General features: G+C 42.4%; 1 protein-coding gene across 1 annotated transcript in view; it reads left to right on the top strand.

Annotated features, from left to right (window-relative positions):
- Nucleotides 1-16,062, top strand: part of TRAPPC12 (trafficking protein particle complex subunit 12) — a 73,708-nt gene that overhangs the window by 44,177 nt on the left and 13,469 nt on the right. Inside the window, exons 7-9 of the mRNA XM_054991765.1 lie at nucleotides 298-410; nucleotides 4,628-4,700; nucleotides 8,676-8,749. Coding sequence (XP_054847740.1) covers nucleotides 298-410; nucleotides 4,628-4,700; nucleotides 8,676-8,749 — 260 coding nt within the window. The remainder of the gene's footprint in view (nucleotides 1-297; nucleotides 411-4,627; nucleotides 4,701-8,675; nucleotides 8,750-16,062) is intronic.

Below are 16,062 nucleotides of genomic sequence, written 5' to 3'. Positions count from 1 at the left end.
TAGATTGGAAGTGGTGCCTGGGGATAGCAGAGTTTGGAGGGAACTCAGCAGTGATATGATGCCATAGAGTGCACCCTCTGAAGCTGTCCTTTTCTCCAGGGAAACTGATCTTTATAGACTGGAGATCAGTGGTAATTCTGGAAGAACTCCAGGCCCCACCAGCTGTTTGGTAACCCTAGGTGTTCTTCCTGAATTTACTATTTCCTTCAGAGGCAAGACTTCTTCTGAATATTCAGGTAGCAAACGCCTATTGTGGGCAGAGATTATAACAATCCATACCCTTTGTCGTTTTTCTAGGTTCCATGGTTCCTTTCTCCATGAGGGTTTTGCATGCTGAACTTCAACAGTACCTCGGAAATCCTCAGGAGTCACTCGACAGGCTGCACAACATGGAAACAATCTGCACAAAGGTAAAAGCTTATCTAGATGGTCGGCTCTTAAGCAATCATATTGAATCCACACAGGTATATTGCAGTAATACTTCAACAAGGTGAGGTAGGCTTCAGAGGAGCTACTCTTCTTCAGAATACTTGAGTTAACACTTCTTTCCATATGTGGACATCTTTTCCACTGAAATCATTGAATTAAAATGTATTTAATTTAGGTGGATCATGCCCCGTTTAGACTAACTAACAGCCCAACCTAGGTCTTTTTCCCCATGGGTTGTTGGCCGTTTCCACTCGGCTTACCTTCTTTCGGAAAACAGCGTCTTCACACCTGAAATCGCGCGAGAAGACGCTGTTATCGTGCGAAGTCGTGCGAGAAGATGCTGTCTTCCACAATAACAGCGTCTTCGCACGTGAAGATGCTGTTTTCCGAAAGAAGGTAAGCTGGGTGGAAACGGCCATTCTCCCTGAGTTTGATGCTGTTGGGAAATGGGCCTCCCCCCCCCCTGCATCCCCACCGCTTTGTGCTCCTCTTGGAGTTTCTCCAGCTTTTCTCAGATGTTTCTCAAATCTGCTTGGCTCTGAAGTTGGGGGAAAGATTGTAACAAAGCCTGGGTGGCTATGTGGGTGGAAAAGTTTGGATTTTCCCCACCCGCATAGGAGCCATTTCCTCCATGATCGCCATTTCTTCTCTCTACTGCAGAGGGTTTTTTTTTCTTTATCAGCAATTTAATAGTGTTATATTGATATACCATTATACCAAAATGTGCAGCTGGGAACTGAGATAACTTGATGCATATTTTCATATAACAGTGTATCAATGTAACAGTATTAAATCTCTGGGTTTTAAAAAAAAATCACCTGGGAAACCAGTTGTGTGCCACTGTACTGTATTACTGGCTACAGCAGCAACAAGGAAGCTACACAAGCCAGTTCCTCTGTGGAAAACACCTAACTTACATGTGATGGACTCTTTTTTGCTTCTAAATTTCATTGTCACTTCAAAGAGGTACCAACCAGATGTAGTAGAATGATGTGGCCAAAGATTATATATTTAACAGACATGCCTATGGATTTGTCTGGTTCTGAACTGTACTGATTGCCTCTTTTTAATGGTTAATGGGTTTTTCACCAAACACAATAACATGGGATTGAATCCAGGAAGCATGAACAGAAAGCACTCAGGAATATGAAACTTCCCCTCGTTCTCCTCCCCCAGCAGCCCCTTTCAACCTGCAAAAAGCTGAAGCCGGGGGAAGTGGGTGAAATCTTATCTCTCAGGGCTAAGGAATTTTTTACACTCACAAAAGTTCTGGTTGTGGAAGAACCAAGAGAGGTGAGGATGTCACCTGGTTCCCTCTCCTCATTGGACTCCCCCCCCCGCCCAATCCCTGAGGTCCCCTATTCTCAGCATTTCTTGGGTTCAAAGGGACTGTTGGGGGCGGGTAAACACAGAGGACGCTCCACTTGCTTGCTTACCTTGAGCCTGTGCTTTGAAAAGTCCCATCCATGCATACGTTGCATGTATTGCAGCTTTTAAAATATACACCCCTTGCTGCTTGTTCAAAGCAACATTTTCCTAGTGTTTGTTTTATTTCATGAAATGTGTACTATGCTTCCATTGGGGGAGGCGGGCAGGAGTTAGATTGCATAGCCTTTCCTTTGAATAAATATCTAGCCTATAGGCATAACCAGTACTAGCCTCACAGGAAAATCAGAACTGTACGTTACTTGCTTCAGGAGCCTCAGTGGAGCCCTTATTTTTTTTCAGTTCTGGTTTTTGTTTTTGTTTTCATTTAGACCACTGGCTTTCCTTACATAAATCAATATACCGTTGTCCTGGTGAGCCAGCGTTGTAGGGAATTGTCTTCAGGCAAACAAAAGCATCAGTGTGGATATGAATTTATTTTTCCCATTCATCTCTGTGAAACACTCCTTCGAAACCCTAGCTGGGACCACTTAAAGACTGATACTAGTAAGGGGAGCAGTCTGGCAGGCCCTCCTCTAGAGGCATAAGGAAAGAACATGTGTGAGGAGAAACTGCAGGTTGTATGGATTTCAGCACCCTGCTCTCCAATGATTTTTGGCTCAAGATTTTGCTAGTTTCGTAATAGTTCTCTAAAGCCTTCTTGTTGGCTGGTATTTAAATATGCAGTGGTGGAGAAATTAGTTTTCCTTTCTTTCTGGACTATTTTCCTTCAGTGTGGACAGCTTATCCACTTTATTGTCTTGAAACCACTTTTGAACTCACTGCACCAATCCACAATCAAGGCCTGCCAAGTTGTGATGCCCTTCCAAGAAACTACATCCAGGTGCCCCAGAAATTCAGCCCTGGTTCTCATTAGGGAGGTTGCTACTTCTTATATGCTTCTCTCCTGTTTCTTTGATCTCTACTTCCTTTCCAGGTATAAGAGTGTTTAACTTGTACCATTTTGGGACAGTCTTGACCCTTAATAGTTTTACGGGATAGAGTTTACAAACCACAAAGTGATACTTCCCAGTTCCATGTTCTGGCTTCAAATCCTCGTCCACATGCAGCACAAACTCCTTATATCCCTTATAATTTGCATTCGCAAGCTTTCACCCCTTATTACCCTTGCTTCTCCTTCTTCTCCCCTCCACTCTATTTTTTCCTCTGTTACTTTCAGAGCATAAGCTCTTTTGGACATGGGGCTGACTTCTGATACTCTGTAAAGCAGCATGTTTGTTAATGATGCTATTTCAGTAATAAATATATGGGCTCTGTGATGGTCTTTCCCAGACTCTACAAAATGTGTGGTCTCCTTGGAGTATAAATAGTCTCTGCCGGGTAGGAGGTGCTCAGATCAGCACAGAAACAGTGAATTCAGTCCCCAGGAGAGGGAGTGCCTTATATGCTGCTGATCAACAGAAACTGCCAGCTAATTAAAGCACAAGTGGTTTTAATAGACTCTGGAGTGAATCTCATTCAATCCATGTTTGGTCAGAGGACAGCACAATAAAGGAAGGATGGAGTACGTGAACCAAAAGGCCACTAGAATGCACCACAATGGAGAGAAATGCCAGGAATTCTTCATCACAGGTAGAAAGCGGAATGTATACTCAAAGGCTTGATAGTTAGTAGTCCAAATAATTTTCCATATTTTCATACCCATCTTTGCATTGTTATATGTAGCATTCCCCATACTTAGAGTGCACAATTTTACATAATGCTTCTTCTAAAAAAAAAAAAATCAGGAGTCTTCATGTTAATTGCTGGCATATTTTTAAGAGAGACTATGATGCAGGAAGAAGTACTGAAAGTAAAACTTCTAAGTTCTTCTGGATAGCATACATCTAATGAAAAAATAGCATATGTCTAATAAAAAATGCAGATGTTATTACAAATCAGTACTCTTTTTGAATTTTGTTTGTTTTAATTTAAATTCAATGCATTTGAATGCGTTTGTGTCCTGTCATTCCTCCAAGGATTTCTGGGTAGTATACATATGGTTGAGCTCATTTGATCGACCCTATGTGGAATAGGATAGATCGAACCTGTCCCATGGCCACCTACAGAGCTTCACTGCTGAGCAGAGCTTAGTGAACGCTCCCTTGTTCAAATCTAATCTTCTAGCTCTCAAGTTCATCCGCACAACTGGTGAAGTTATATGCTGCCTACCAGCCAGCACTCCTATCCGATATTTTACAGTATCTCTGTTTTGTTATCCTGGCTATGCAGGGGAGCCCTGATTAGCTGTCTGAGATGGCTGGTGGTCTCTGCTCAGCATGATGGGGTATGTTGAGCTGGTTTGCCGTAGCTACATCTCCACCCTGACTTGGTCTTTCCACAAGCTAATAGGAAGGGAGTTGACATCTCGCTTAGCAAAAAGTGTACATCACAAGTATATGCTGCTTGTATTTTAGTATTTTTCATGCAACAGTTACAATACAAAGGTGTTCTCCCCCTAATTAATCCTAGTAATGTTAATTAAATCAGTTATTTCAGAATGTTCCCACATAAAGGCTCCTGTTTGTCTCTGTTTTTGTGCAGAATGTGACAATGGTGGCTGAATTTATACTTAATGTGCAAAGTTCTTCTTAAGTAAACAAGAGTCCTGTGGAACATTAAAAGCTAACATCCAACTCACAAAATGTTAGTGTTTAACAAGCCTGAGCTCCTGCTTAATTTTGAGGCAAGACTAACGTAGCTACGCCTCTTGAAAAAAATGTTTTCTAGTTTTTGTTTATGTTTACAATCATTTAAAAAATATTCACTGCAGATATTGGACAACTTGGAACATGGTTTAGCAGAAGATGGAAGCATGACTAATCTTACACAGGAGAGCAGACAGGGTAAGTATCCTTTAAGCTTTTTCCCCCAGACAGTGTATTTTTATCACTTGCCTAGGAACTATCACAGGTTCTCACAAGATTGCTCCATAGTTGTTAAAACAGTGGTATTGTTGTTCATACAGCCTGTTCTGCCTTTTGAAGTGACATTCATTGTACTTTGTTTGCTGGAATTCATTTCACAGATTAGCCTTCTATTTTGATCGTAGTGATGCTTTGAAGCAAATCTTCCCAGTTTAAAGAAAAGAAAATGGCCGCCCTTCTAGAGTAACATTTATAATCACAGCAGCATGAAGCTAAAACTTTGAAGGAAAAACCAAAGGACCCTTCATTTCAGTCTTAACTCAATGTGACCATAAGTCTCTCTGTGACACTGAAAGCTCTTTTTTAGACCCAGACTTGCCCTCAAAGGTAGCACTGCCTAGTAGATTATTTTTAAGGATCTTCTGTCATATATTGCCATGTTTTGATGGCATATTTTGAAGGGTGTTTACCAGTTGTTTTTTTTTACAAGAGTGAAAGGAACATAACCAAGGCTATCGCAATGTAGATAACGTCAGGGCCCTCAAGTCTGAAACTTCAGTTATCCCAACACATTTTGTGTTCCTCTGAACGAATGCATGAGAGCAGCCTTCCTCCATCTCTGAAATTTTAATTCCTTTAGATGTATGGGTGCTCTCCATTTGGACAAAAGAAGGTGTCACGTTTTATTTTAACCTTTTAAAATAAAGACTGCCCTTCTTGGCAAGTTTCTGTTCTATTGTGTACTTAAAGATTTCTCATAGCCTTCAGCATGTTTTCATGCTGTCAAAGAGCCACCTGGGTCCAGTCAGCCAAGGTCACACAACCCTGGCACACTCACTGTAGAAGAGCCTTTGTGTGCTAGCAGGGCTTCTCCCAGGGCACCAGGTAACTGAGTGGGAAAGGGTCCAGCTGGCCTTTGGGCACTGAGTCAGCCAGAGGCAATACAGCTGAGATAAGATAGACAGGGCAGCATTTTGAGCATCGTGGGAGAAATGTGACCCTCTCCTGTGCACAGTTGTAAAAACAAAAACAATTGGAGAAGTGATAAGAGAATAATTTGAGCGTAGGCTCGCAAGGACTGAACTTGGGAACCTGTTTGCCGTGACAGTCCTCAACCTACAGAATCTATGAAGTATTATTGCCTTTGCCTCTTGAAGAAATTGCTACCAGCCGCCTGTTTGGGATTAGGTGACGGGGAAGGAGGCAGCTTGAGATTTCAGCGAAAGGAGGTAGCCAGTCACATTCAACACACGAGCATGGCAGGATTTTCATCTGCAAAGCAAGGAGTACCCCCTCAGCTCATCCAAAAAACCCAACTAAAATCCATTCATGCAGGTCACGGCTGTAAGCCTTCCAGTGTGAGGGCAAAAAAATGTAAACGGGTCCCTTATTCTTTTGTTTATTCTCCCCCCTCCCTCTTTCAGCATCTGAGACCAAATTCTGTTTCCTTTCTGGCTCCTGAGACTTCTCAACTGTTTCCCTCTGGCGAGAGCCAAAGCCTTTTCTTACAGCCATGCTCTGTGGCTCTTCCTGCCTTCTTCCCTCTCGCCACCTAGCAGTATGATTGTTTCTGACTGCCTTCTCTCTCTCTCTCTCTCTCTCTCTCTCTCTCTCTCTCTCTCTCTGCAGCTGCTTTTAGAGCTCAGCTCGGCTGGGCAGAGACTCAGAGCAAGGCAGCCAGCAGAAGGGGGAGGGGTGTTGAAGCATCTGTGAGAGAGGTTGTTATGCGCTTGGAGTGCAGCAGCATTCCAGCTGCCTGTCTGCCTAATGCTGCCCAGAGGACACTTGTAGGGACTGTTGGCATCTCTGCCTGAATAGGTCAATCAGATCAACTCCCCTGCAAGGGGCTCTGGTGCATTTTTGAGCTGCAGGAAACTTTCTATATATGTTTTCATGTGAGCTCCAGCGGAGGCAAGCTCTCCCCCCCCCCTTTTTTTTTTTTTTTGCCGTGTGAGCTGTGACTGGAAATAGCCTGCCTTCTTTATGGGATTAGATCTGCAGCATCATTTCCCTACTGCTGGTTTGAGTGGGTGTTGCACAAACCAGCTTGGTTGCCATGCCTCTCTTCAAAACAGGAGGGTGTAGGGCATCTCATTCTTCATGTGTTCAGTGGGAGGAAAGAGATTTAGCATTGCACCATTTTCCTGGCAGTGCGTTCTCTCTCTCTCTCTCTGATAAGGCATCGAGTCCTGCAGCTACTCCAGAATGCACAAATTCCCAGAGAAACAAAAAACAGTGGCTTACTACAAACACACCAGAATTGGGGCCTGTACTGATAACGGCAGATAATACATATTATATGATGTAGCAATCGTTATAATGAGAAATTTGGGAGGGAGTGTTTTTTGCTGTTTCTGTTTCTTTTTAATTTGTTGGTTATTTATAATTGTTTCAGTCTTCAAAAAGCATTTTGAATTCTGTTTGTGCATGATGTAGGTTTACACGGGGGAACCTGATCTTGTAATTTCACTAGTGGAACTCCCACTAATATCAACCAACTGCATAAAAATATTGGCTGGCTTCTCTGGAGGAATGGACATGGCTTTGTGTCAATATTGCCTCCTGTTTCTAACGTTGCTTTTAAAATGTTGTTTCTTTGTGCTTAGATTAATTTTTTCGTCCCCTTTCTTAGTGTGTTTAGATTAGGGTTTTTTTTAGATGCAGAGGAGTTAGCCGTGTTAGTCTGTGGCAGCAAAATCAAAAAGAGTCCAGAGTACCATGTGCTACTGTGTGCCCTTCATGGGTAAGACTGGGCAACATTTGAGCTGACTTATAAATAGATAAATCTGCTGGAGCTACCTAAGGTTTTTGTAAAACAAATACGCTGCAACCCTGAAAAGACTTGCATGTTGCATCACACAAGCAAAGGCATACTTGTCTTGTGCCCTTCTTAAACACGTTACCCTAAACTCCAGTTATTTTGTTACAGTAATGTCAGTCTTGCTGTAGTAGTTCTACTCTAGGCGTTCATGGTGAACCTGAGACCAACGAAATTTTTAGCCCAATCCTGTGCATCAGAAATGAGCAAGCGATCCTAAGCTGCTGTACTCAGAAGTAAACCCCATTTTATCCAGTGGGGCTTTCTCCCAGATTGAAGTTTACAGGGACCCCCATAATCCCGCATAGAATTTCAGCCCCTCCCCTCCCTAAAACGCACGCACATTCCAATCCACTTTTGTCTGGGTTTTCATCTTTGTGTCCTAAACGTGTTCAGATTTGCTGTGCTTGATCACACACATCTCTCCCAGGCAGAGAGAGCTCAGCACAAACCATTCTCTTACAGCCATCAGGAGCCTGTCTGCCAGCTTGGGGAGTGAGAAATTGATGGCCGCTTTTTGCAGCAGCCTTCAAACCCCTCTGAGCTCCAGGAGTGTGGGGGTGGCAGACAAGCTCAGCAGGTTTTCCTACCGCCTTGCTAAGCCAGAGGCAAGAGGGCAGGACCCCAGTCTGAGACTGTGGCTCTTCAACCTTCATGCTCTGGTTCCAAAATGAGATTTTAACTTAGCTGGTCAGTTTGAGGCAGCTGAGGAGGGTAAATTTAATCCTCTAAATTACATGATTACACGTTGATGGTCCCAGTTTCTTAGCGCTCATACTCATTCTCTCTCTGCCCCCCCCCACCCCTCGCCTTTTGTTCTGTATTGGAAAATGGATGCTTCCTTTGAGTTGCCGGAGCTAAAAGCTTGAGAGGCTGTCTCCAGCCTTAGCTTATTGCTTCATTTATTCCGGCAGTCTGTTCCCTGTGCCAATCAAACAACCTATTATGGAGAAGGTGCAGGGTTTTCTTTTCCACGGCATCATGGCAGAATATTAGAAACATTACGCTTGCAACGTAGCAATGTTAACGAGGGGGGAAATCGTTTTGAATCAGAATGCATATGACCGATAATTGACGGCTAGGGAAAGCGCTTCTAATTTATTTGTGCACATTCACAAGCTGCTCTCATTTTACAGCCTCCATTCAGCTGTGGAGGTCACGTCTGGGCCGGGTGATGTACTCCATGGCAAACTGTCTCCTAATGATGAAGGTAGGTGGGTGCATTTGCTGCAGAGCTGCTATATATCCTTGAAGAGAGTGCCAGAGAGGCTGAGCCTGAATAAGATGGCTCTTTGTCAGGATATGGACTGCAGCTGGCCGGTCCTCTTGAAATCATGGAATTGCCCAGGCAGCAGCAATAGAAGGTGTTTTTTTTTTCAGAATTGGCATTTGAAAACTGAGTGTTCCGTTTCCTGCAGTTAGAACAAGTTTTAAGCATTTTTGCCCCCCCCCCTTTAGCTTGTTCAAACCATGCCCCAGAATTGCTGCTGTAGTCACACATGCCAGCAGTGCCCCTCGTTTTATATTTGTGTGGGGTGAAGCTCAGAAAAATTTAAATATTAGTACTACTCTCATGGCTAAATTTAAATTTAGTACTACTCTCATGCCTCAGACCCTTTTACTGCAGCAACTACCTGCAAAGAAAGAAGAGGCCCGAGCAGAATGGATCTCCCCCCCACCTCCATTACTTAGTTTTCTTGAGTCCTTTCAGCTTCTTGCTGCTATAGTGACTTCTTGCTGCTGGGAAGTGACTTTTGAGATTTTTCCTAACAGCACTGGGAAGTGAGTGAGTCTGTGTGTTGACTGTGTAACAAGAGCAGCAGATATTAAGAACTGCCCTGAGCAGGAAGCTGTGTCACCAGTAGGTGGGCACCCAAAGCCCCACAACGTTTTACCAGCCTTCTGCCCCTTAACAGTGTTCCCCTTCACCTGCCAAGCCTCAACTAAATCAGGATCTCTGTGAAGTGAAGCTAAACAAAACCCAACTTGGCAAGGAAGCTTAAAGACTCCTTTTTCAGAGATAAAATCAGCGCTGTACTTGAATCAGGCCATTGGTCTATCAAGGTCAGTATTGTCTACTCTGACTGGCAGCAACTCTCCAGGGTTTCAAACTGAGCTCTTTCGCGTTGCCTATTACCCAGAGATCCTTTTAACTAGAGATGTCAGAGACTGAACTTGGGATATTATGCATGCCAAAGAGATACTCTGACAATGTGCCGTGACCCGTCCCCTTGTTCCATTTGATTTGTTCAGATCCCCAGATAATACCAGCAACTTGAGGCCAAGCTGGACAAGATGCAAAGCATCTCTTAGCATATGTTTAGAAATACAGTTATTTAGCACTTAATTTATATTTATTTAACATTTTTATATACTCTACCTTTCACCCAAGCATTTCGGGACCCAAGGCAAATGAGAGCAGGCATGCAGGGGGCCAGGTTGGATCTAGGCAGCAGTGACGCAGGAAGGGATTAAGGTTCTCCCCGTTACGCTGCTTTTTTAACATGACTTTGAAAGCTGTTTTTTGTCCTGTTGTAGAAATATATGGATACCCAATGGGGCAAATAATGGACTGGAGGGAGGTTTCAACCCCCCCCCCCATGCCCCCATCTTGATCCAAATTGGAATCCCACATGCCTTTATAACTGAACTTTAAAAATTCGGGGAGCACCATTTACAGAACTCCCAGCATCTGTCTGGGTTGCCCCTCATTTTAATAAAATCTAAGTTCTGCTCAGAAGCTGTAAATCTTTTCTTCTGGAGTGTTCCTGCAGGTGCCTCTGAAGGAGAAAGTAACCTCTAAGCCATTGATGCCTCCTTGCTGCCCAATAGCCCTTCCCAGTATATTCCACTTGCTGTAATTCAGACTCCCAGTGGCGTTCAAGCAGACCCGGACAATAAGGGAGAAAAATGTGGGGCTGGAAGTGTGGCTGTTATCAGGCTTTAATCCCTTTTTTCAGTTGTGCCCATGGTCTTGAATAGCATGCTTTGGAGTACTGACAATCCATCTGTTTCCAGGCACATTTCGGAATGCTGATTTTTATCTTTAAGGCCCTAAATGGTTTGGAGCTATGGAACCTGAAGAACCGTCTCCTCCCATACTATCCAAACTGCCAGTTAAGATCTGCCTCTCAAGCCCTGCTGTCTGTGCCTACTGCTTTCAGAGGGAGGGGGAGTGGCAGCTAGAGACAGGGCATTATCTGTGATGGCACCTCAGCTTCAAATGCCCTCCCCCTTGAGGCTCATCTTTTAGGCACCAGGCCAAAACATATTGTTTCACCCAGTCTTTCCATTAAGGGTGGTTTTATCGTTCCAGACTTTTAATGGCTGTCTTCTGACCTGAAGTCTGTTTTAAGATAGTTTTCTGCTGTTTATGACCCTGAGCTTATTTTAATGGGGCACTATAAATAGCATAAATAAAATAAATAAATACTTACATTATTTAAAATCTGCTTTTCTCACTGATACTCAAGGTGGATTACACAGTATAAGTCAATACAATGACTGGGACATCCAGTAAACAATGCAATAGGATTTGGATTGCACTAATTTGAAAAAAAGCAGATTTCTGATACAGACTCATGACATTTTAACAATACAGAAATTACCTAGTAAGAGCAACAGAGCAACACAGTGGTATCGTTAACAGTCCCTCCCTATTCCTTTATCAAAGCTTCTCTCTGAATCACTTCCTTAAAGTACAACCCTCTTACTTGAGTAAGAAAGCCATCCTGAATAATTCAGTTTTCCATAGTCTGCAGATAGCCAAGAGAGCGGGAGTTCTGATTAGAGGTAGGCACAGACAGGAAAATGGACCAAAATTTGATACAGACTGACCTGGTTCGGAGTTCACTAATCAAAGGGTCATGGGACACGCGTTTTCCACAGACCTGACGACTTTTGGGCTGGTCCGTTGGTTCATGAATCCAGACATCCCGGCACCTTCCCTGGGACTTCCTCGCCTGCCAGCTGAAGGAAGGTGTGGGGTTTAAAGCACCTGTTTCCGTGCCCCTCACAAGCAGCACGGAACCGGGCGCTCCCCACGGGGCTGGCTTCAGCTGAAAGGTGGGGACTTCCCTGCCTGCCAGCTGAAGCAAGACCAGGGTTTAAAGCGCTCATTTCCGTGCCCCTCACTTGCAAGCAGCACGGAAATGGGCGGTCTCCTGCAGGGCTGGCTTCAGCTGACAGGCCCTCAAAAGTGACGGACCACAAACCAACGAACCGGTCCGTGAACAAGGGCGGGTCCATGAAAAGTTTGTGGTTCGTGGTTCATGGTTCATGAAACGTGATGGACCATGGCCCGTGGTTTTTTCCCGGTCCGTGCCCACAGTCATGTCAAGGTAGGGGGCTATCTTCCTGGCTAGACTGAGTTTGTGGAAGGCATTTGTTTGCAACTGTATTAACTTGCTTTTCTAGTAGGAGTGCTGAGTCCAATATAACCCCCCAGGCTCTTAACCGAATTTTCAAGGATCAGCTGTTAAAGGCTACAAATAGATCAGAGGAGCAATAAAGAAGCATTCTACATTCAGGTGGAGGTCTTCAGCTAAATCAATCAGAGCTGTCTCCATCCCGTAGCCCAGCGTGAAACCGGACTGAAAATGGTCCAGATCACAAGAGTTATCCAAGAAGACCTAGACTTGCTCTTCTACTGCTCTTTCAATCACTTTGCCTTAAAAGTGCAGGTTGGAGGCTGGGCAATAATTGGTTGCATCATTTTTGCCTAGGGTTTTTTTTTTAAGTAGTGAGCAGATAACTGCCTCTTGGAGGGGCTGAGGAAAGATGCCTTGAGTTAGTGACTGATTTATGATAGACATCAAGGGTTCATTTATGTGGTCTTTACAGTAATTTTAGCAGATTTATATTGTTAACTTATTGTCTTAATTGTAAACCACCTCAAGCAAGACTTAGAGGCAGCATAGAAAGTTCTTAAATAAATAAATAAATTGAAACTATGTCTGGCCTAAGACAGTCGTTTGGCTTGTCAGATATATCAGTTTTTTACTAGACTAGATTTTGCTTATCAGTGTGATGTTATTTAAAATTAAACTTCAAAAACCCCTTGGATTGCTGATTCCTAATAGGCAAAAGACTGAATTGTGACTTCAAATACGTAGGTTCAGATCCTCGTGGTGATGCATCAGTTTCTCTTATGTAAAATAGGATAAATAACTGACTTCAAAAGCAAAGCCAAATTAACTAAATATTTTTCAGGATTCTGCCAATTAACACTATTTACACTAATTTTTTTAAAAAACCATCCAAAATATAAAACAGCCGTAGTACACAGAAAAATCAGACCATAATTAAAATATCAAAAATTCCTTTTTTAAAAACAAAAGTACCAATGAAGCAATTTATTTAATAAAAATGCCACTTGAAGACGTTGAAGTAGATTAATGTTAAATACACTGATTTCTATAGAATTTCTTTTTTCTACATCCAACTCTTTTTCTCTTACTTCACACTAAATGTAGCATCTCCCTTTAGTAGTGACTGGCCATCTGTTTGTTTTACTACTACTTTTTTATATAATGATTCTTTTGAAGCACTGCAACTCAATTTCAGATCCAGTGCAACAGTGGTTTGCATAAACATCCATCTCTAAATACAGACTTCCAAGACCATTTCGAGAATTCAGGTCTCTGCCTTGGCAGCTTTGCATTCAAGCCTTAAGCCGTCATTAAAATCTGCTTGCAACTTTACCTTGGATGGTGCTGTCTCCACTTAACAACTTGGGTATCATTTGCCTTAAATATTCTACTTCTGAGAGTGATGTTCACATACTGAACTCCAGAAGGAAAATTGGAATTCAAAGTGGTGGCCGCTATCCAGAGAATTGTACAGCATTATGGCAAGCATCCACTAAGACTTCTGATTTGAGTTTTTCCTCCTCATTTCAAACAATCCCTCCCCCACAAACATAGCTCACAGTCATTTTTTAAAAAACAGAATAAGTCCCAAAACAATATGTGATGGTGTGAATTCATTCAAAAAGAGAATGTTCTGCTGAGCATGCCTGACATCTGACCATGGAAAAAGTCTGTGGCTCAGTGACAAAGCATCTGCTTGGCATGCAGAAGCTCCCAGGTTCAATCCCCAGCATCTCGAGTCATAATTTGGAAATTGCTATATTTGTTATAATCTGCCTACCAGGTTCTTTGAATTACCATATTTCATGTTTTTAAAAATGGGGTGGATCCTACCCCTATCCTTCCACTTCACTGAGCAAATCCGAAGTCATCTTCAGCCAAAGGAACCTTTATCCAACTTAAGTAGGTCTTTTGTTGGAGGAAGGCTCGTTAGAGGATGATTGGATCCATTGCACTGTGGCTGAGTATATAATATACAGAGAACATATAAGGGGAAAGGCCTAGCCAACAAAAAAAAGCTAGACACATTTTTTAAAAAAATGAAAGCTGGGAATTCAGAGGAGCTAGTAGATCCTGGTACTAGATGGTTAAGTTGTTACACTGCTGGAATTGCCTTTTTTTTTTTTAGAAGTCCCACCCCGACAATGCCTTACAGTGGTGGTGGGGAGATGACAGCTGTGGGGTGCTGAAGCATGGCAAATGGCATCACATCAAAATGTGAAGTGGACAAGTACGGGAGAACTTTGTCGGGAGGCATCAAAAAACCCTACTCCAGTTTGGATGCTAAATCAGAGCAAAAACTCTGTGTGGAAGCAACCTAAGTTAAACGCTTCACACAAAGGACATACTATGGTTTGTTGCTGACATGATCAACTCTAGCAGGCCCTTCAATACACACACTTGCCTCTATTCTTGTCTCTGTTCTCCATACATATGGCAATCTAATGAAATATGTGTACTATCAAAGGGAACCATAGTGGGTCATTCCTGTTCCGCAAACTGCGGCTTGCTCACTTCCATACAAAAACAGGATTCCAAACCAAGAGAACAAACCATAGTTTTGTGGTTCAGATGGAATGACAAACTGTGATTTGGCGCAAAAGTGCAAGTCTTGTCAGTGGCTGTGAGGGAAGGTTGCCCAGGGTCTTTCATGCCAGTGGCAGGGTTTGTAATTATGCCTGAACTATGCCGTAGTGTGATACAATTTTCTTGTCACATGCCTGATGTCCTGCAGATTTGCTTTTGGTTAAATACCCCTCATTTATGCTATGTGAGCCATAGAGGACAAAAAAAATTTCTGTATAGTTTATGATCTTTAATCCAGCTAACACAGAAAATGCACTTTAGTGTATTTCAGGATAGCTGTAAAATCACTTGCATTATTTTTCATCATGATGATACTTAAAATCACACAGAAGAACATATCCTTAAGAGTGTAATTTTCAGGAACTTGACACACTTTTTATTTATTATTCCATCAAATACATCATTCAGTTGTCAGCTTTCATTTCATAAGACACAGGTAATAAACATTCTTTTTTTTCCCTCCTGAAATTGGCTCATGGTGCAGTCTGCTGCCATCTATTGATGAAAAGTATATTGCATTCTGATTTTCTAATAAAACCAGTAAAAAAAATGTGTGGATGTTGAGAAGAATGATAAATAATATATTGAATTAAAATAATGTAGCTATTAATTAGGCATATTTTTAAAAAGGAAAGAAAGTGTTCTTAAGTCAGAAAAATGACAGGTAGCAGTTTGCTGAAACCCTGTTTTTAAAAAATAATCTCTGTTAATAATTAAATTCAATAATAATCCCCCTAGCTTTCAGCACATTCTCAGAAATGGTCACTTCAATTTACTTTTCAAAACTGTGAGTTTTGTACTATGTATTTACAATGTTTCAAGTGGAATTTCCTAAATATTCAAACGAAAATTAATATTTGTCTTTGATGAAATAGGGTGGACATCCATTGTTTCATTTTCCCAAGAGCAAGCCCTTTGTAAACTATTCCTTTCTAAATGCGAGAGCCCTACTCCTTTCTCTCTTTTTTAAAACTCTTGTCTTTCCCTTCCCTGTCCTCTCCCCATGTTGTCCTGCTCATTCTCAAAATGGAGGTGTTGTCTCTTTGGGCAGAATCTCTTAGTCTTTATGACCCTCTATAAAGATCCATGTGCATTGATGGCTCAGTATAATTCATAAGGGCGGGGGGACATCCAGAATCTGTGCAGTATATGCAGGTTACGTTTACTGTAAAACTTGTCTAAGACAAATAAGGACTGTAGGAAGGGGGGGGGGCAAAGGAGAGCAGTCTATTTGGAAATCATTTTCCATTTGTTTGCCCGAACGAGCAAGGCCTTAGCCCTTCAGAATAGAGTGGCACTCCCTCTCCATTACAGCATCCTGAAGATTCAAGGGAACACAACTTGTTCAAATGATCAGGGACCATGGTATAACCATCTCATGGATTTCTGTGTTATTTGTACACGTTGGGAAGGGTTAATTTGACTGGAAGGGCACCCTTATCAAAGTCTCCCTGTCTATTAAAATACAGTCTCCCTGTATTGGGAATAAGATTAGAAGCTTTCCTCATAGACGCCGATGTTGACATGGTTTTCAGATAAGCATTCTGAGGAGGTATATAGGCCCTTG

Source organism: Eublepharis macularius, chromosome 1 (genome assembly GCF_028583425.1).
Source record: "Eublepharis macularius isolate TG4126 chromosome 1, MPM_Emac_v1.0, whole genome shotgun sequence".
In the NCBI taxonomy this organism is placed as follows: Eukaryota; Metazoa; Chordata; class Lepidosauria; order Squamata; family Eublepharidae; genus Eublepharis; species Eublepharis macularius.
The sequence above is the reverse complement of the archived record's forward strand: the minus strand, read 5'-3'. Positions and strand labels throughout refer to the sequence as shown.